The sequence below is a fragment of the Prunus persica genome, chromosome G6 (assembly GCF_000346465.2).
Source record: "Prunus persica cultivar Lovell chromosome G6, Prunus_persica_NCBIv2, whole genome shotgun sequence".
NCBI classification, from domain to species: domain Eukaryota; kingdom Viridiplantae; phylum Streptophyta; class Magnoliopsida; order Rosales; family Rosaceae; genus Prunus; species Prunus persica.
Genome location: NC_034014.1, coordinates 21,042,268 through 21,063,246, shown reverse-complemented (window position 1 = coordinate 21,063,246; position 20,979 = coordinate 21,042,268). Strand labels below are relative to the sequence as shown.

Genomic DNA, 20,979 nt, shown 5'->3' with positions numbered 1-20,979 from the left:
AATTAATTTTCTATTAACATTATTATTTTGTAATGAAGCAATTGGTTTGCATGGGTAATAAATTAATGAATGATTAAGAACTTGCATAAATTGATTGGTTAGCCATTGATTATTTTAAATTAACATAGAAATTTAAATAAATCATAGAATTTCTGACTCTGCATCCAAAGAACCTTTGACATAATTGGGATTTGCATGCAGCATGCATGACATATGTTCGCTTGATTATTCTTTATTGCTAATCAGATTAAAACATCAATACTGCTAGTATGTAATTGAGCAATTTGTAGGATTAATCATTGATGGATTAACAAATCAATAAATATAACCAAGTGTTTGTGTGAATTGAATGGTGATAGTATTATATGCTTCTGGGTACTAATTAATTGATTAGTATCGTATGTAAGGAAATTGTAGCTCGTTAAGAGTATTTATTTCTAGACTCGAGGTATGTAATCTTGTTTGGTTACTTTTATATGGTATCAAAGCATAAGATGGTTTAAAAAAGAAACACAAATATGCAAATTTATGTTCTTGTTGTGATCGTTGTAAATTGAACGGTTTAGATAGTGCCTTTATTGAAATTTATTAAGAATTATAACGAAGATGTATCATAAAAATTATGTTTTTTACTCTTGCTACTAAGTTGTTTGTTCAGTTCAAACAAGCAAAAGATGCATTCAGATTCAGCCAATTCTCTCTCAAATTACTGCTAACAAAATTTCTCAAGGATATTTTGTCCTAGAAACTTCGAATTAAAATGATCTTCAGTTTTACCGAAATAACAAGAGTTTAGATTCTCGACGCATGAGAGAGACATAAAAACTAATACGTACATGCTGTTACATGTAAATTTTCGTAAGTTTTACGTATTTGAGACCGTATTTCTTCTCCTAGGGCCCACAGAAAGTCAAATATGGATAACCAAAAAAAAAAAAGGGGGGCAAATGTAATTTGCCCTAAAAAAGATGGATTGCAATTTGCATTCGTTGGCAGTTGGCTTTGGTTCGTTGGAGGAAGCCCATGCCAGGCCCCTCTCCCTCCATCCATCACGGCAAAAATCACGAGCGCCAAAAACAACGGCTGCGATTCCATCACGAGCAGAAGGAGAAAAAAGAAAACAATAGAATAATGAAAATGTTTTGGGTAGAACCAGAACATATCCAAAACAGAGGAAGAGCAGGTGTATAAATATAGCATATATTCCAATCATCTGTAAACTGGTAATTGTGGGCATTTGGCTTTCCTTTGGTCCGCCAAGAATAACCAACTCCTAAAGATATCCCATTTTTAAACCCGCCTTCCCCTTCCTCTCTCATTTTCCCCTCTGCGTTTTTGTTTGCCTTTCTTCTTCTTCTTCTTCTTCTTCTTCTTCCCTCCCCGCACAACCAAATGTAGTGGAGTCTTTCCTCCTTTTGTCTTCAGAGGCCTTTCTTCTTCTGGTTTAGAGGGTCCCATACTGGATTTCATACTTGTAATTTGGAATACCCAGGAAGCCTAAACCATGTTGGTGGAAGGTAAGCTTATGTTTCCCCTTTTTGAATTATGGTGCAAGGTGTTTGATATTTTTGCAGTCTTTCATTGTTATGTTGGTTGCTGAGAAAAATCAAGGAGATGAAGAGGAACATCAAAATGGGTTATTTGAATGGGAATTTTTGTTATATTCAACCTGAAAAAATTAAGAAATAGGCACAAATTTTGTCTTTGTTTTTTCTTTTCCTCTGTTTTCTCATTTATGAGCAGAAAACCCAGAAATTTTCTTTTCTTTTCTTATCTTACTGGTTTGGTGGTTCGGCAGAGACCATAGGAGAAACGGAAGGAAACCCAGAAATGGAATCACCAAGGGGTCTGAGGAAGATGGAGCCGTGCGAGGACGAGCCATCACCGAGGGGTGTATTGGAAGTCCCTGTTACCGACTCTGACTACAGTAGCAGTAGCTGTGCCTCGTCTTCTTCCGGTGAAAAAACGGCGGGCCAGAGGACGCTGGTGCGAGATATCAGCAATGGGTTGCAATGGAAAGGCAAGGGAATGTTTGATGCCTTGAAGAAGAAGTCAGCTAGGCGATTCTCAACGATTCCCTTGTTGGGTACCAGCTATGAATTGTCGAGGAGAAACTTAAGGAGGAGACTGGCTCGAATTTGGACCGCCGAGGATGAGGAGGAAGGAGCAGATGTTGATGGGATGATAGTTACGAAACCGTCATGGAGGAACTTTGATTTTGCTGAGCTTGCTGCTGCCACTGGCAATTTCAAACCAGGTATGAATTTTAAACCTTTTTCTTTTTCTTTTTCTTCTTTTGTTGTTGCATTTGGGAATTAAATTTGAGCTTTTGAGTCCAGCCACCATTGAATTGATGTCGTTTTTAGCCGACCCTTTTGACAAAAGTTTGTTTGGACGGGAGCAGGAAAGCAATTGTGGGACCTGGGTTGCTGCTTGAGTCTTCTTGACCACTAGTGTAGTCCCTTAGATTCAGTTAACTAGGCTTAGGGTTGTTGCTGCTAATTGACCTTGTCTTTGGATAGATTCTGATTTTGCTGCTAAAAACGATTTTGTTGGACCCAATTTTTAACTTTTCTAATTTCTGCTTTTATGACCACTGTTTTGACATCAACAAGCGTTTTTTTTTTGTATCTATTTTATTTCTGGGGGTTTTAGCTGTGGAAGTTTGATCTGATGACTGTAGCTTTAAAGTCGGTTGGTGACTCGTTGGTGAAACTTTTAGTTCCAATGTTGGGTCTTTGTTTGCCACAGGGTATAGGCTCCATCACATGTATGAATATGATCAGCTGTAGTCAAAATCCCAGTCCCAACTTCTTTATAGGATGCAAAATGCAGCCACTGACAGATTAATGTTTGCATCCAATTGTTTGATCATCAATTAGTATTTTCTTGGTTTACTTTTTAAGTTATGATTGCATAATACTTGGCAGAGAACTTAGTTGGGAAAGGTGGCCAAGCAGAAGTTTACAAGGGGCTCTTATCCAATGGTCAAATTATAGCTGTAAAGAAGCTAATGAAGAAAGATAAGGAGAAAGAAAATGAGGATAGAGTTGGTGATTTCTTAGGAGAGCTTGGGATTATTGCACACATAAGCCACCCGAATGCTGCTCGGTTGCTTGGGTTTGGCATCGATGGTGGTTTGCACCTTGTACTCCAATTTTCCCCACATGGCAGCTTAGCTTCTCTACTTTTTGGTATGATATTTGTCTTCTGCTTTTCTTGAATTGCGTATTTCTTCCAATGTCATTGTTTGGCTTACAGAGTAAGCACATATTTATTTGGCTGATGAAAGATATTCTGCATATCAGGTTCAGAAGAATCTATGGACTGGAAGGTCAGGTTTAAGGTAGCAGTTGGGATAGCAGAAGGCTTGCGATATCTCCATCACGAATGCCACAGGCGCATTATTCACAGAGACATCAAAGCCTCTAATATCTTACTAACCGAAGATTATGAAGCTCAGGTATTTTTGTTGTTCTTCAAGTCTGTTTTTTCATATAATTTGTTCTTAATGGATTTTCTAAACATAGGAGGAGTTCTATTTTACTGTTGCTGCAGATATCTGATTTTGGACTAGCGAAGTGGCTCCCAGAAAAATGGACTCACCATGTTGTATTCCCTATTGAAGGCACATTCGGGTTAGTGTGCAGTTTCAATTATTCATTTGTTATGATTGCTCACTTTCATCTGTCATAGATGTTTGGCTTTATGGATCTTCAAACTGTTTCAGGTACTTGTCTCCAGAGTATTTTATGCACGGGATTGTTGACGAGAAGACGGATGTATTTGCATATGGTGTTTTATTACTGGAGCTCATAACAGGTCGCCGTGCAGTTGATTCAACTCAGCAAAGCCTTGTGATATGGGTATGCATATGTTATGCTATAGCCTAGCATGTTTATGCCCCTTAGCCAAGTGCAGATGGTGGGTTGGATAAAGGATTGGCATTAGGATACGTCACAACTCCAATTCCATCTCCATATACCCAAAAAAACGTAGAAAGTTTATCACTGAACAATCAAAGGATGCACAAATTTTTCAAGGGTTAAGTCTGCTTGACTATCTGTAGGCTGCAGGGTTTTGTATTGAACAATTCCGTTGTTATGAGTTTGGATAAGATGAACATGTTCCATGAAAGATGATATGAGTGATCATTTTTGTGTTATCCACAGGCAAAACCACTTCTGGATGCTAGTAATGTCAAGGAACTAGCAGATCCTCGGTTAGAAGATGCATTTGATCCAGTGGAGATGAAAAGAGCCATGGTGACAGCTTCAATGTGCATCAGTCATCAATCCACAAAGCGTCCATACATGAATCGGGTATGAAATCTGTTTCCTGTTTTCGTTTTCCAAACCAAAAGCTGCAAGATTGACTGATGAAACAAAATTGGTGAGAGTGCAGGTAGTGCAGATACTAAAGGGTGAGGGTGGAATTGTAGATCAGTTGAAACAAAAATCTTCAGTAGTGAGATCACTCGTTTTAGAGGCTTGTGACTTGGAAGATTATACTTGTTCTAACTACTTGAGTGACCTAAATCGCCACCGGCAACTCGTAATGGATCAGTAGTGCTTTGCTTTGCTTTGTCTCCCTCTGCATTGCTCTTTCTCCTGCAGCCTCTTCTTGTTACTTTGGCAGTGAAAGTTTTGGAATTGGTTAGTACCCTTCGGTGTATGGGTTAAGTAGTTCTCACCGGCTTGTGCCTTTCCTATATATTTGTAGAGAATACTAGGAAAAGTGGCATTTTGTCATTGTTACGAGTCAGTTTGTTTGGTCTGGCATGTTATGTTGTCAAACAATCAATCGGGAAATTGTACATTCCAACACCACGAACTTAAATTGGTAACCCGACAACATAACATGCCCATGTATCTAGCAAAGGAAAGTTACTTTTGTTAGACAAAGTGTACTCCCATGATGGTTGTATCTATAAATTCACATCATGTAGAACAATTCTGAATCAAGTTCATTGTTTTCTTGATCAATTTGTGACTTCATCTACCAACAACAATACAATAGATTACACAGAAAATTATTTGCATTGGTTAATTAAGGTTTTTTTAAAAAAAGGAAAAACTTGGGACCAAAAAGAACCCCTTTTAATTGCAAAAGCACCCTATACATCAAAATCAAATATTCCACAAACACCAATCTCGGAGTTCTCTCCATCTCTGTATCAAATGTTCTTGTCCTCAGCCAAAATCAACGACCCAGATTCAATCGGATAACGATCAACCTATCATTGATTCAATCGCTACCGTCGATTCCACGAAACCCAAAAAGACTGAAGAAAATGGCGCCTGAGGTGGTGCTACAGCTCGGCCTTCTCATCCTAACCCTAGCAATGTTCTTCGCCATACACAAAATCTCCAGAAAGGCCCTAACCAAGCTCCGAACCAACAACCGAGCCAACCTCCAATCGACCCGCCACTTCGTCCAGGGGTCTCACCTTCTGACCCGAGCCCGATCCAATCCTCACAAAGCCCAATCGCAGGCCCATGCCAAAAACGCCTTAACGGAGGCGGAGAAGGCACTGGCTCTCTCCCCAAGAGACCCGGGCCCGCACATTCTCAAAGCCCTAGCTCTCGATCTCTTGGGGCACAAGACCTCCGCGCTGAAATCGTTCGACGTGGCTCTGTCGCCGCCGTGCGTGAAGTCACTCTCGGAGAGGGAGCGTGGGGAGGCACTGGTGAAGAGGGCGGAATTGAAGATCGGGCTGAACCGGAGGCGCCGGGTTGACTCGGCGGTCGAGGACCTGGTGCAAGCGGTCAGGCTGAGTCGGGGCGAGGGAGATGATGTGACGTCGTTCTGTTTGTTGGGTCAGTGCTACGAGTGGAAAGGGATGAAGGAGGAAGCTAGGGAGGCTTTTGAGCGGGCCTTGAGGGCTGAGCCCGGGTCAGTTTTGGCCCGTCAAGGCTTGGATCGGTTAGGATTCTAGCTCTAGTAGTTTGTTTATGACTTTGGGCTTAGATTTGTGATAACCATTATGGTCATTTTAATTTTGATCTATTATATTCTTTTCTTTTTCTTGCGTAATTGATTAATTATGGGATTAATATCTTTATTTCAGAAAATGCCCACATTTTGTACTCACCTTTATAGAATGCTCATGAAAATCATTCATCACATGGTTCACATCAGTAAAAAAAAAACTACTTTAACCATCTTTGTCCTTTGAAGAGTTTAGGCATAATAAGCGCTTCATGAACAAAAGTGCTTCCTACAATAGCATTCTTAATCGAGCTCTTAGCCCTATACGCATTTGGAAATCGAGCTCTTAGCCCTATACGCATTTGGAAATGCTCAATCGAGTTTTCGAAATTAGTACTAGTGGTGAGGAAGGATGAGGCAATTAGCCCTAATGGTGAGGGAGGGTGTGTCAATGAGCTAAAAATTAAGACAGGTTCAAATTCGATCCTCCTAAATGTAACCGAATAAAAGACCAAGCATTCAGTTCGCCAGATCATTCGACGTTTCAGTGCAAAAACCAAAATGTCAGCATGGGGCAGATAAAAAACAAGTAACTGAAGACAATGCAGGTTTGGAAAGATATCCAAAAAGAAAGAGACGGAAATTCTTAAAAAGCAGATGGATACACCATTCAACGTTTCCCACCTTAAATACAAAACCCAGCTTCCTACTGTATCCAGAATTTTAGCCTCCAAACAAAAAACCTCTTATGCCTTTCCTAATCCTAAATCCTAAGGTTGAGAGGTGGATTGGAGTGAGGGTCAGATGTTGGTCAGCCGGATAATGTTAGCGGCTAACATATGAAACAACAACTGTTTAGTCCTATCAATTGGATTGGTGGTGAGGCCAAATATAAAACTCAGCTGGCTGCTGCGGCATCATGGTCATCTGAGTTGCAATGTTAGGGGTTAATCCGGCTGAATCACAAGCGCCATAGTAGTTCGGTTGAAATTGCTGGAAGAGGTTGTGATGATAATATGCTGTTGCAGCTGCAGCATCATAAGGAATCCCACATGGTATCGATTGAACTGCTGGCTGCATCGAAGTAAAATTGATGTTGTTGCTGCCGCTGCTGCTGCATTGAGGACGCTGCTGATCATGGTTTACAGATGGTTTCTGCTCTTCAGCTTCGAGTGAGAGCTTTAAGCGCTTCGCTGCCCCACCAACAGGAAGGGAACTCTTGCCAATAGCTTCAACGTCATATCGATTCATCTCAAAATTTGTAACTGCATTAATACCCCTGAACTTTATGGCCGCTATGTCATATGCCTCTGCTGCTTCCTCTTCAGTGGCTGTTAACAATGAAAGGTCATGTCATTATTAAAAAATGCATGATAATTTTCTTCCAAATAAGCATAAAATTTGAATACTTGGAGCCTATCAGACAAATCCAAGATAAAAAAACTAACACATCCTAATTACCTAAAAATCTTATGCTTGAATCACAGAAATTAAAATCAACTTGAAGACTTAAATTGGACTCCAGTAATCAATATGTCACATACTGCAATGAAATGTGCTAGGTAAAGTTATTACCAAATGTCCCAAGGTATAGGTCTTTGTTCCCGGCAACACGGCCTATCCTTGCTTGCCATCGGCCTTGTTGATGATGCCTGCAATATCAAATTAAACAACGCATGAGATACACAACTTGTTCAGGGGAAGAAAAAAATATGTGTACGCCCACACTTGGCAAGGAATGTTGGAGTAATCTTTTGAATCTAGATGTACTGACCTTGTAACCCCCCGGTAAATAGAAGCTCCCCTCGAAAAACCACTGCTTTTCCTGTAAGTAAAAAATTGGGGACAACTGTTTTAATTAACTGCACAACAGACAAACACATAACAAACAAAAGGGGTTTGAGCAAACCTTCTGAGCGACGCAATGAATTCTTGCTTGGTTACATGTTTCATATCTTCCAGTTCTTTGCTGTAAGTTGAAACCTGAGAACGTGAAAATCAATCTGCTAAGTACTAGTTCATGGTCTATGTCAGATTGCTTTACATGCAGAAACAAAGGGATAGTCAATAGAATTATAATTTGTTCATATGTATTACTGGAAAGTTGGTAGTTGCTGTAGGACCCCAGTATTTCAGAGCAGCCAAATCATAAGCCCTTGCTGCCTTATCTTCCTTGTCATATCCACCTGAAAATTACAGAAGGTTAATAAATAAATAAAAATTACTTTAAACTTTTGTTTCAAGGAAAAGTAAACTAGTTAGAATCTTACCCAAGTAAACTGTAGAAACAGGATCAGATGTTGAACGACAGGCAGATAACCAAATCCCACATTTTATGCAAAAGGTAAATAAGAAATCATCAGCAGCAGACATAGAAATCAAAATTTCCTGCTACGTAGACTAGCATATATTATAATTTATGAAACAAAAAAGATACATGTGATTTGCATGTTGATAGCTTAGTCTAATATGGATTGTCGCAATCACCACTTCACTTTTTTCTTTTTGGGCTTATTTTAGTTAGAAGCCAACATTTATTCAACTCTTTCTTCTTCTTTTTTTTCCCACACAACACAAGTCATGGGCACAAACCGCGTATGAGAGTATGAGGTTTCATGTGTGTGTATGGACTATGGACCAGAATCTAGCTCGCACTTTACCAGGCTAAAGTCCAGGAGAGTCACTGTCAACATGTTTCGGCTAAAATAAAGGAAGCCATGTTTTATATAATAAAAATTCAAGTGGGTGGTGCTTTGGTCAAACCTAAACTTGTACAGTGGGATGAAAGCAAAAGCAAAAGTTAAAGCATTTGAGGTCAGAAGATATCAGAGAGTCATTGAGGTCTGCAAATTCAAGGTGTGAGGAGGGAAGTGAGGAGAGGAGGAGGGATGTAGGTGTGGGTCGTGTCAATTCACAAATGAGTGGTACATTTTATACAGAACCAGTTGAGATGGAAAGAAAAACTGAGGGCAAAGGGCCAGACAACAAAGCAAGGCAAATTAAAATCCCACATGGACAAAATGGCGGCACATCTGATCAAATCAAAACTGATTGAAAGAAAGAAAGAAATAAATGAATAAATAAAAAACTGAGCAAGAAAGAAGAGAAAACCCATCTGAACAGAAAATATAAAAGTACCAATTGTACACAGATACCATCAATCAATCATGTGAGACTAATGAAAAAGGAGGTTCAAGTGTCCCCCACCACCACCAGAAATCCACAGCCCTTCCCCCACATTAATTGGGCTTTGCCTTTGTATTGCATGCAAGCTTCTTTTCAGTGCTACAGTACAATCTCTATGCATTACATGTGTATACATGTACGTAATTATACATGCTTTATACTGTTCATAGTGCAGAAATTGAAGCAGATATATCTATATAGAGAGAGAGAGAGAGAGAGAGAGAGAGAGAGAGAGAGTGAGTGAGTGAGGACCTTGCCGCCCTTTCCTGGCCTGACCCTCTCTTCTACAGCTGTTATCCCATAGATGCGCTTCATATCTACCCGTCCACCGGTGTCTGTAGCAAATACAAAGATACAGTCAGCGACCTGTACTGCAGATACGAATATGACCTTCTTCCAGACAAGAGTGATGATGCATCATACTTTTCAATTAAATTAGTCAGTCAAATCCTCAAACACCACAATTTTAACACATTGGGTGGTCAAAATGCGCAATACCCAATACTCTTAATTAATCCAACTAGATGCATGCATTGATATTAAAATAAAAATTAATCAAACCCCATTAAAATTTGAGAAAAATTAATTAATCTCATACTAGTTTTCACCAAAAACAGCCATAAAACCCAAATGGATCATGAACATTAAAATTTGAAAGGAACCCAAAAAAATAAATTGAAAAAAACAACAACAACAAAAAAAAAGAGAAAATTAATTACCTAGTGACCCCTCTGTAAATTGAAGTCCTCTGGCCAAAAGTATCAGCGATCTTCTTAGAGCCGTCGCTGTCCGCGGGAACAATGGCTTTAGACTGAGAAGAGCTCTGGGTGGTGACCCCAAGCGACAGAGCATTTGTGCCACAGCTAGAGAACCCGCCTCCCAACTCGTTCCCGTTCGACTCAATAGAATGACCCGTGAAATCGCCGCCAGTGAGCTGAGTCGTCCGGGCCATGGTCGCCGAATCCTCCACTTCCGAGCCCGAGTTCGTCGAAAAGGCCTGAAACCCAGTAATCGCCTTGAGATCTTGCTGCTGCTGATGGTCGCCAAAATAGGCCGAGCTCTGGTCGTACATGTGGGTCAGGGACGACGAGTCTTGGGTCTCTGTTTGGCTTTCGGAATAGCGCACCATCGATGACGAATCGCCTAGAAAGTCCTCCAGCTTTGGAATAGGTTGGTGATGGCTCTGTGGGTCGATGAAGCTGGTGAGATTGGGTGAATCGGCGTGGCCTTGTTTGCTCTGGTTGTTGTGATCTTCACCGTCTGCAAAAAACCCTTGGGACTTGGGGTTCGTCCAGCCTTTGAGAAAAAGATGAAAAAAAAATTAAAAAACAAAAACTTTGATTATTACGCACATGCAGTTGAGATAAAGCATTTATTTTCAGCTCAAACAAAAACAGAAATTTCTTGTATTTTTCTCCGATTCACCTCCTCTATCAACCAAACAGAAGAGAAGGTTTTGGGATTTTCACGTGACCCAGTAAGATTTGAGTCGGCGATGACCCAGAAAGAAGAGAGAGAAGGAATATAAATAATCAAACTAAGCTCAAGCTCTGTTTCTAGCTGACTGAATACATAAGCACAAGCACTTTCAGTGGAATTTTCTCAGCAACCAAACAGAGCATACAGAAAACTCGATTGAAAAAAAGAGAGAGAACCCGTTTACCGTTGGCATAGAAGTTATCAAGGAAGTAGTGAGGAGAGGCGGTGGAGGATGTGTCATAGGGAACAAAGGGAGATTCAGACTCAGAGGACCTGAGCATTTCCATGGGAGACATTAAAGAGAAGGATAACCAATTACTAGCTGGAGCCATATTTGTACTTGCTTAAAAAGACGTTTCAGCCTATAGAGGGAACTCTTGTTTTTGTCTGCTTGTGATAAATCTGAAGAAGCAAACATGCACGGATCAGTATCACATTTGGGGAAAGAAAAAAAAAGAAGAGAAATAATTAAATTTTCTCAGGAAACAAACAATGGAAGAAGATGAAAAAAAGAGTGATGTACAAACAAACAACCACTTGAAAGAAAAGAAACCAACTTTAATATATATATTTTTTCGCCTCACCCAAACAAAATGAAACTGCCTGAACCGTTACTTAAAGCTAGCTAGCGAGTGGTGCCTAATCTCATCTGGGTTACGATAATCACGAGGTTACGGAGGAATTACTTCAAACACGTTCTGAGCTATCTGGAAGCAAGCTGAGCTTTGAAGTTCGAACAGTATTATTAAGCCAATCAATCCCTTGGAAACACAATGCATGCAAAACCCATTTGGGTTTAGCGCAAAAGCTTCAACTTGAACTGGGTTAGAGAGAGAGGGAGAGAGAGAGAGAGAGGATGAAGAAGGAAGGAAGAAGATAAAGGAACAGGAAGGAAGAAGAAGATGTTGGGTTATTATAAAGAAGAGAGAAAAGTGAACAATAAAAAAAGAGATAGAAGAGACGTTGGGAGGAGGACTAAAAAGACTTTTGGGTGAGGGGGCAGAAGAAAATTTGTCTAAAACAAGGTCGCGAAAGATCCGGGCTGGCTGAAATATGAGAATTTGTTAGGGTTTGTTTGTTTTCAGCTCTCTTCTCTTCACTGGCTAGTCTCTGTTAAACTTTATATGACTTTTTTTATTTTGTTTTTTACCAAACTGGCCTTCGCCATCTTATCACTACTCCAAACACTTGTCTTACATGCAATGCAGCTTTACTTGTTTAACTCTCACCCAGATCTGGTCTGCCTGCAACTGCTTGTAGTCTTATAGACCCACCTCCAATTTCAAATTCTTTTTACACCGCCCTTTGGAATTCAATATTTACTTTTCTATTAAACTTGTTTTTTTTTTCAACATTAACTACAACCGAGTTCAAACCACCATTTTGGCACCCAAGATTTATTCATACATTCTACTACTATGTTGGTATTTTGAACTAGTGTAATGGATTTAGAAACTTTCGGAATTGGCGTAACTTGAACGATTCAAAAATACTTTAAGTGAAGCACTGATTACCTTTTTTTTTCTTTTCATATTTCTAATTTACGAGTATAATTGAAAAACTAACAAAATTTGTTTCAATTCATGCACAAACTAAATATGGAAAATAAGATAAAATGGTATTTCCTAATTTCTTTTTTAGAATTACCAAATATAGAAAATGAACCTTTACTTGAGACTAGACATGAATATTGATTTCTTATCAATTTATTTTTGTGAACCAAAATGTCATAAGAGATTATGAGTTGTCGATTTAGGGCTTCTTCGACCAACACAAACTCACGATTGTTCTAATGCCTCTATTTTGGGTCATTTTGAGCTCATAATTAATCATGGCCCAAATTTTTTGTCTAATGGTGATTTTTATATTTAATAGATTATTTTTTAAACTTGGAAAATTTTTATTTTCCCTCTCATACATACCCGATAAAAAAGTGGAACTAAAAAATTTACTCATTGTAAAGAAAAAAAAAATTGGCATTTCATCTTTCATGCCAAAATTTAAAATACCCCGACTGTTGTTCTCAATCTTTGAAGCATATCCAAAAGGGATGTTAAATTCCCACATGGATATGAAATAATAAAAATTGAGGGTTTAAGGGTATTTCAATCGAGTGCTCACATTCTATATGGATTTGAAATTAAGAGAGATATGTCAAAAATAACATCTCATAAAGTTTGACGTCAAATATTACTTTAATATTTTTCAATCATGGACCCCATTATTGTTTATTCTCTTTTGAAGTTTTTATGCATCATATACGCTCCACTTACTTTTTAAAATATAATAAAGTAATATGATATTTGGCATTTCGAGTTGAGTTAAATGTTTTACCAAGTGTCAAATTACCACATAAACTATCACATTCAAATTTAACATTTTACATTTGACAACTCTCTTAAAGATGCTCTTTGATAAATTTAGCTAACATGTACAAGTGTTTTCGACTTGCCCCATATTGACGTAATTTGCTGATTTCCACAACCAACGGACATTTGACCAATGTATGGCCCCATATTGAAGACTGATGCTTACTTTTGTTTTGTGCTTAACATTCACCGCTTGTGTTTATCTTTTTTTTTTTTTTAATTTTTTAATTTATTTTAGAATTAAAAAGTAATAATAGGTAGTTATGTTCCGTACAAATAGAACCTATTATCTAATTTTATTTTAATATGAAAAAAAATATGAATTTACCATATTATCCTTATTTAATTAATAATTTCAATTTTTAATGTTTGAATTAACCAATGATATTTTCTGATATTTTGAATGTTTCACAATTCTATGCCTTTTACTTTATATATATAGATTTTGGTTGGAAAGATTTTATTGTACTTTGGGTAAATTGCAAATTGGGCATTTAAAGACTAATGTCAAATCTAACACGCACTATTCACCTAAAAAAATAAAATATAATAAACCTCACCAAGTACAAGATTATTTATAACTGAATTGTAAAGAATTACATATACATAATTCCATTATAACTAATATGCTTATAAAATCAAATAAACATGAAACTAACTAAATTAAAACGAATTTTTATGGCAAAATTCGTCAATTGATCCAATTATGTTAGATTTTAAATTTTAAGATAAAATTCAATTCATCAAAATCATTGAAACTGCTCAAATTTGGTTAAGATTGTATATAGGGCCAGTATGTGATTGTTGTCACTTTTTAAAAAAATTACTTATGATATGATTTGAAAATAATTAGCTTTAAAGTCAAGGAGCTCCATGTTTGGTAAACAATATTTTAAAGTGCTTTTAGTACGAAACCAATGTCAAAACTGTTTGGTAAATTTTAATTTAAAACTGTTGTAACTGTGAATAATGACTAAAAATACATTATGTTGAAAGTGTTATGCGCTAATCATGTGGTGGTGGTGGTGGTGGTGGTGGAGGTGAAAGAGATGTAGGTGAAGGTGGTGGAGGAGGAGGAGGTGGTGGTGGTGGTAGTGAAGATAGTGGAGTTGGATGTGGAGGTAGAGGTGGTGTCATTTTTAAAAATTAATTATAGTATTTTGAGAATTAAAAAAGTCATTAAAGACTCATCTGTACTTCATTTGAAAGCAATTTTGAAATTGCTCAAATTTGATTAAGATTATATTGAATCAGTCGATTGAGGGACCTTTATAACAAACATTTCATTTTCTGTTGATTTTCATGATCATGAATAAAGATATATACCCTAAATGGGAGGTGATTTAATTTTTCCTTTCTAAGGATAAAAGAAGGCAAACAAAGGCAAATTAAGCCAAAGGGAAAAGCACTTTTACGAGTTTGAACCCCCTCTTTAATTGGTCAAAGAAGCAACAATGCAGTCTTCTGTGCAAATATAGGTCGCGGTTAAGCACTTTTTCTGCTGTGAAAAGTACCAAACAAGGCCAGAAAAAGCTTTTGGGTTTCGGCTGGAAATAAAAAACAAGTGCGAGACCAGCAACCGAGAATATCGGAAACAGTAAGCCCGATCATCAGGGTTTTTTCTTTGCCCTGCGAAATTAATTGAAGGGCTCTCTCTCTATCTCTCTCTCCACCCCAGCTTTTCAGGCAAGTGATTTTGGCAAAATTTGTATAAAGCAGTGTCTGCAGATTAGATTATCATATGTTCCTCGTATGCTACCTGTATCTAGCTAGACCACCAAAGCCTATCATATTTAGTCAGTAAATCTATCTCAAGAATCTATTATTTATTTGTTTACAAAATGATTTTGTTTTTGGTTTTTAATTGCTTTTGATTTTTGTTTTAATCTCTTGGTGAAATAGGCAGAGGAAGTGGGTTATGTTGTGTGCAGTGGCAACATGTTTAGGATTTTATGCGCATAGGGTTCATAGTAAGTTAGTAACTCAAGGTAAAATACTCAAATCACGCTAGATGGATTTTTTATATATTAAGTTCACCTTTAAAAAAAATTCAGGAAAATAATTATTCATTATGTTTTTCTTTTTTGGTTACTAGCTAGATGTCTCTATAAATAAACAAGCATTGTGTATTAAATAAATATAGACATAATCACGATAATAATCAAATGGTTTCGTACATCACTATTAACTAGATATCAAACTCACAGATATATATCGTCATCGTCATCTATGTGAGTCGAAACGACACCTCTTCTAACTAAGTAGAGGTAAATATGATCTGAATTAAATGAGATCATATTACAAACACTATCGTCCTTAATTACTACTTTTCTTAAAATAAGAGTATCCTTATAAGAGAATGAGAGTGTATACTCTCTCGTTTGACTGTTTTTAGGTCTTGCCCGACGAGGTTAATAAGCTTATTGTCTTTCTCTCTGTTTTGCGAAGCCAAGACTCAAGTATAGTAGCCATATAAAATCTCTCTCTAGGGAGCTAGCTATAGCTAGAGTTGCAAACGAAACCGATTTACGCATGCATGAAGACTTTGACCATAAAAATACAAAACGACACACGTAGAGTTGGGCTACTTTGTTGGGCACTTGGAGGCCACCAGCTAACCCTACCTACGCAAGCAAGATGGCAAAGTATAGGTTTTGACGTTTCTCTTTCATTTCGTTTGTAATTTAAGTGGGCCCCAGCTTGCTGCTGATTTTGCATGAGACGTTCTCTCACTCTCTGCGGAATTCGTTGAGAGAGAGAGAGAGAGAGAGAGAGAGAGAGAGAGAGAGTACCTGAAAGGGACACACCATGACCGTGCTTGCTTTGCTTCTGGACTGTTAAGAAATATAAATGATATATTATTTTCGTTTTCAGGCATGCATGTACACTGTTTGGCTGCTTCCAATTGTAACAGACAATGCAACCGTGCAACTTGCTTCTATAATATTGACGTGGAAGCACAATTTATTTATGTTGAAAACTTGACCAAACAAGCCATATCCTCTATGGTCTCTAATTATATTGCACTTACTTCCATCCCTGTCCTGTTCTGTTAATTAAATAATTAGCAACCAAATATATTTCTTGGCTTGTAATTAACTACTAGCAATAAGAAGTAAGATTCTATGATGTAGACATTAGAAAGACAATTTAGGTTCAAGTGGCCTTTGGCAATCTTACAATACTAGGACCAACAAAGTTTTGGAAGGTTACATGTAATGGTTGGTCGACCCTATTAGGTTTCTTCTGAGATAGTTTGAGACTGCTTTTATAGGAAGCATTTATGTTTTTAAACACTTTTATTAGAATAATGTTGAAAATTTTATTATAAATTCAAATGCTTACTAAAAAAAATACTCGGAAGTAATTTTTGAATAAGCATCTAACATATGCTTATTCAAAAAGCACTTTTATGACTCATAAGTACTTATAAGTTTTTCTGCTAAACAACTATCAGTCCAAAACGAAAGTTTCGTATTTCTAACCCTTAAAACCTTGTATGTTGTTGCAAAAAAAGAGCAAAATTAGGTTTATATTTTAGGATAATACTAGACAACCCAAATTTTTCTCCCAACCCACGTCACATTCTCACATTAGAATAGGATTGGGCACGACTCGGTCCAGATGATTTTTTGGCCGAAATGAGTACCTATCCAAGCACGTCGAAAATGGAAATACAGAAATTGACACTAAACCATATCATAAGGCTCTACTGACTATGATCAGTTCAACCAAAAAAAAAATGCTAAACGTTGAAGGGTGTATGTATGTGCTTACAAATTAGTCTACCTTGTTATGCGGATGAGACCTATAATGCTATGATTTCATACACTACGCTTTTGTTTAATCAAACAAGTATATGTATCAAGTTGTAAAATACTTAAAATTGCGGCTAAGTGTGAAATTTCCTTATACGGGTCAAGAAATGGGGGAGAACCCAAAAAATTCATGTGTTGAAATGGGGGAGAACCCAAAGGTCAACATTATCGCCTATTTGGTTGACCATTGCTTCCATTGAACTATTTGAGGAGCTTAGAAGTCTCCACCGCCCACCGCCACGGCCATCTCTTCAACGGGTTGCTCACAAAACGCCACCTCTTTAAGAAGCAAGTATCTCTCTCAATAATATATTGACCTCAAAAAGCAATACATTCGTAAAAGTTATATAGATGATGATGGCAATTCTAAATTTAAAATAATTAGAAAATAAATAAATAAATAAATGGGGAAAAAACAGAAAAAAAATAAAAGAAAAAGAAAAAGGATAAGATTTGGGGCCAGCTTGACAATATTAAATTAGTCAGAAAATATTTGAGATCGAATTTGTCCCACAAGAAGCAGTCAGCAATTTGGGTCCAAAGCAAAGCTTAGCAGACCAAGTTGCAATATTTGTTAACATTTATATGCATGCTTTGTTCATCCTTTTGAAACGGCATGTTACATCACACGTGGTGCACCAGACAAAAGGAATGTGAAATCCCCAAATATATAAACAAAGTTTGCATTTGCATTTGCATTTGCATGCACTTAAATTACACTTCTCTCCCCAATCCAATCTACACTTGCATTGTTTTTCTTTCTGTACAAATCGAAAAGGGTCGTCTTAGAAGAATCAAACCATGCTATCCTACACTCCTCCATCTCAACCGTGAAAATTGAGCCACGTAAACAACACGCGGCATTGTGACATGCAGATATCACGACATATAATAATTCAAATCTTATCAAATTTATTCACCAAATAATGTGTGTAAAGGGAGTTTACAACCACATCATGAGCATGAAGTAACTCTAACAGTTATCAAACTCCACCATTTTATGTCAAATTTATATATATTTTTAGTCAAAAGGCGATAGCATTTTATTCAAGGAGAAGGATAAAACAAACAAGTACAAAAATTGGGTTATGTCTTAAAGGATTAGGCAATTGTCTCTACACCCAATGAGTGTTTTGATCTTCGACTACGAAGTAGCCTACCCTCTGTAAATATTGAGAAAATATTAAAGATTCTATATTCTTGACCCCCCAAATAATAAATCTGTATTTTTGGCGTCCTTTATAAATAAAAGTTAGTTCCGTCACAATACACATGTCATAATCTTACTTATTTAAAAATAAATGAACTTCAGGATAGGTTTAAAAGTTAAATAAACAACAAATTGTCACATCATTTAGCGATTAAAATTCTCTGAATAGTCTCTATTTTATCAAAAGAAAATCTCGTATTCAATTCATAAAAATGCAATAACGATTAAAAGTAGGTATTCAATGTGAATATTCTATTTTTTTTTTATCAAAGGAATTTTGGTGAATGAATCTTGCTCCATAGCATATATAGCATATATGATATGATGTATATCATCACCATCATCTACTTTTAACTCGTACCATGTTGCAAATAATTGAATTGAATGGTGATGATGATGATGATCATCGTTCTTATCTGAGCCAGGCTCCCTCCCTTTCCTTTATTAAAGATTAAAGATCCTTGATAGACTCGTGTAATCACTACTTTTGACCTTTGACCCAAAAAGCACGTGCGCTGTGGCATCTTTTCCTTCAAAATATATCTTGGTGATTTCGGTGACGCACGTGCATTCCCCTGTCCCCAACCCCGACAAGCTTCTATTAACTTAACATAATCATGCCTTAAATGTTAAAACTCTCTTTTTTCAATTTTCACTGACAAAATCACATTTACTTTTTTTATTTTTATTTTTTATTCGAGTATTTTTGGATTTAATAAGAGCCCAATTGCTGTATTAAACTTCCACGTTGATTGGGTGGGTGTCTAAATAATTTTTTGTTTATTGGGTCTCTGTTGAATCTTTTCCAAGTTTCTTACAATGATCAGAACGAATGGCGCCTAAATTACACATGATGTATGTAAGACCAAGTTATGATGAGATTTCCATCTCTCTTTTTTTCTTTTTCCCTTCTGAGGATGTAATCATATTCCAACACTTTAGAATGACACCAAAAATCATATCATGCCAATTTACTAGCATCTTCAGTTAGAACAACTTTTGGACAGTGATACTTTGCCTTTTGATTTCTTTGAATTATTATGTTTTCTGTCATTCATACAATTTGTTGCAATTATTAGGTTTTCTATTAGTCATAGGAGAGTAGGAGAAAAACTTGCATATACGGGAGATATCACTGTGGCGTTATTCTGACCTAATCGTCTATTGTCATATATTTTAAGTTTCCGACATGACAATGCGTGATAGGTTTGAGATATCATTATAGTGACATCTCCGTTGTATGTAAATTCTTCTTATAAAGGAGAGATTGGAACGTGAATTTTTTTTCGATATAAAATAAACAAATAGTATTATTAAATTAAAAAATATACAGATTTTTTTTTTGGGATGAAATTATAGCAATTCGATTGAAGAAACAGGGCACAAACCCATACTACAACAACAAGAACACAGCCCTGAAAGGAGGTTCTTGCAATACAGATTGTAACAACAACACCAATTAGGCTCAAGTATTACAAGATAGTTAGAAAATAAATATACAACTTTAAACCCAGCTAACAAAGATTATGAGAATCCTATTTCTGCAGCAACCTGTGCTTAAGAGAGATCAAGATAGAGAATAAACTCTCAAACTTCATGGAACAGGAAATACCCCAAGAGTGGAGGGCATTACCGCTCAACTTCCACCAGGATATTCCAAAGAATATTACAGCATCTTCTAATCCCCCTTAATCCCTAAGCACAATCAAATTAGATCCACCAAAATCAGCAGCTCCACCTCCAAAACAAAGAGATCGATACTAGATCTACCACACAAGTAGCAAATCTAGCTAGATCAGCCAAAAACCAACCCCAAAAGACTGGGAAACAAACCCTCAAGAAAAGAGGGAAGAAACAAACCCTTTCAATAGCAAGGAGCAGACAAAACCCAACAAAAATTGGGAGGGAAAACCTCTCCACAACATAACGGGGGAGAGAGGCCCGGATTATTAACCAAAGAGGGTTGTTCCAAGGGAAATGCAGATCTGTGTTGGCTTTGGGTTGGGAGGAGAAGAAGAGTCGAGAAGAAACGAGAGAGGTTTGTTTGTCTGTTTGATAGTTTTCTTTATGTGTTTAAATTAATTGATAACGAATTTAAAATTGTCATACTTTGAATATGAGTGATTAATAATGTGGATACTTACTTAAACATATGTGTGTTCTAAATTGACATATTAACTTGTTAATTTAGACATGTCTATTTTCAATAAACAATTTTTTTTTTTTGGCGGCACACATATGTTAAAAGATAACATATATAAATGAAGAGAAGATACTCGCCTAATTCCCGACGTCATAGCCCAATTTTTATACTAGTTGCTCATCTTTCTTCAATAATGATATTAAAAGAAATTGTATTCATTAATTCTGTATACATAAAAGACGTTTAGAACTTAGAAAACCAAAAAGAGTTATGCCTAATGGAGAAAGGAGTTGGAAGAATTAATGAATACAGAATGATCTTAATTTTCTGATTCATATACGGTCTCAGCTAACTTTCTGGACTTGGAAGAGAATTAAACATCCTTGACAAAAATTGATCGCATTCCCATCCTCAGAATTTATAGTTATGGCAGGCTTGGCAGGCAAATCCAGGCGTACAAGTGCTTTTACAACATGTATATTGCGATTGGGTTTTAGACTGCTTTGAAATTTGGTGGATAATCATAACCTGTTCTTGAATATTTCTTGCAACTTCCAAGCACACCATGAATGAACTCAGGCCCAGTGACCGGTATAAGAATGGCAGAAATGTCACTGGCTCAAGGCAGGCCTTAGCTACCAGCCTGACTCTGATGAAAATTTACTTCATCAAAGCCCATTGGCCAAGTAGAAAAGTGGGCCATTGTTCATGTTTACATCATTAATATGAGCTGACAAGAACTTGTCTATGAACTGATATATCAGGACACGTGTTTGTGCTTCTTAAAATTAAATTAGGCCGACGGTGTGGTTGAAATTAAATTAGATTTGGAAGGAGCTTGAT

The 20,979-nt window shown here is 37.0% G+C and overlaps 3 protein-coding genes across 3 annotated transcripts; 2 read left to right on the top strand and 1 right to left on the bottom strand.

The window, feature by feature from the left end:
- LOC18772885 (receptor-like cytosolic serine/threonine-protein kinase RBK1) lies at window positions 1,172-4,985 on the top strand. Its single transcript, XM_007205107.2, has 8 exons — window positions 1,172-1,517; window positions 1,799-2,257; window positions 2,931-3,194; window positions 3,309-3,463; window positions 3,559-3,638; window positions 3,731-3,866; window positions 4,173-4,322; window positions 4,405-4,985. The coding sequence occupies exons 1-8, from the start codon at window positions 1,505-1,507 to the stop codon at window positions 4,567-4,569; spliced, it is 1,422 nt and encodes a 473-aa protein (XP_007205169.2). The 5' UTR covers window positions 1,172-1,504; the 3' UTR covers window positions 4,570-4,985.
- Window positions 5,088-6,065, top strand: LOC18775095. The gene has a single exon (XM_020566756.1). The coding sequence runs from the start codon at window positions 5,294-5,296 to the stop codon at window positions 5,936-5,938; it is 645 nt and encodes a 214-aa protein (XP_020422345.1). The 5' UTR covers window positions 5,088-5,293; the 3' UTR covers window positions 5,939-6,065.
- On the bottom strand, window positions 6,541-12,077 carry LOC18773090 (AP2-like ethylene-responsive transcription factor AIL6). The gene is made up of 10 exons (XM_020564987.1): window positions 11,181-12,077; window positions 10,781-10,998; window positions 9,837-10,413; window positions 9,370-9,452; window positions 8,202-8,210; window positions 8,029-8,117; window positions 7,841-7,914; window positions 7,706-7,756; window positions 7,507-7,583; window positions 6,541-7,262 (listed from the first exon to the last, which is right to left on the bottom strand). The coding sequence occupies exons 2-10, from the start codon at window positions 10,926-10,928 to the stop codon at window positions 6,796-6,798; spliced, it is 1,575 nt and encodes a 524-aa protein (XP_020420576.1). The 5' UTR covers window positions 10,929-10,998; window positions 11,181-12,077; the 3' UTR covers window positions 6,541-6,795.

Coding starts and splice junctions, on each gene's coding strand:
- LOC18775095 (XM_020566756.1), top strand. CDS start 5,294: ATGGCGCCTGAGGTGGTGCTACAGCTCGGCCTTCTCATCCTAACCCTA.
- LOC18773090 (XM_020564987.1), bottom strand. CDS start 10,928: ATGGCTCCAGCTAGTAATTGGTTATCCTTCTCTTTAATGTCTCCCATG. Junction 7,757..7,840: donor TTCATTGCGTCGCTCAGAAG/GTTTGCTCAAAC, acceptor TTTTACTTACAG/GAAAAGCAGTGGTTTTTCGA. Junction 7,263..7,506: donor CCTATACCTTGGGACATTTG/GTAATAACTTTA, acceptor CATTGTTAACAG/CCACTGAAGAGGAAGCAGCA.
- LOC18772885 (XM_007205107.2), top strand. Junction 3,195..3,308: donor CTTAGCTTCTCTACTTTTTG/GTATGATATTTG, acceptor TCTGCATATCAG/GTTCAGAAGAATCTATGGAC. Junction 4,323..4,404: donor AGCGTCCATACATGAATCGG/GTATGAAATCTG, acceptor GTGAGAGTGCAG/GTAGTGCAGATACTAAAGGG.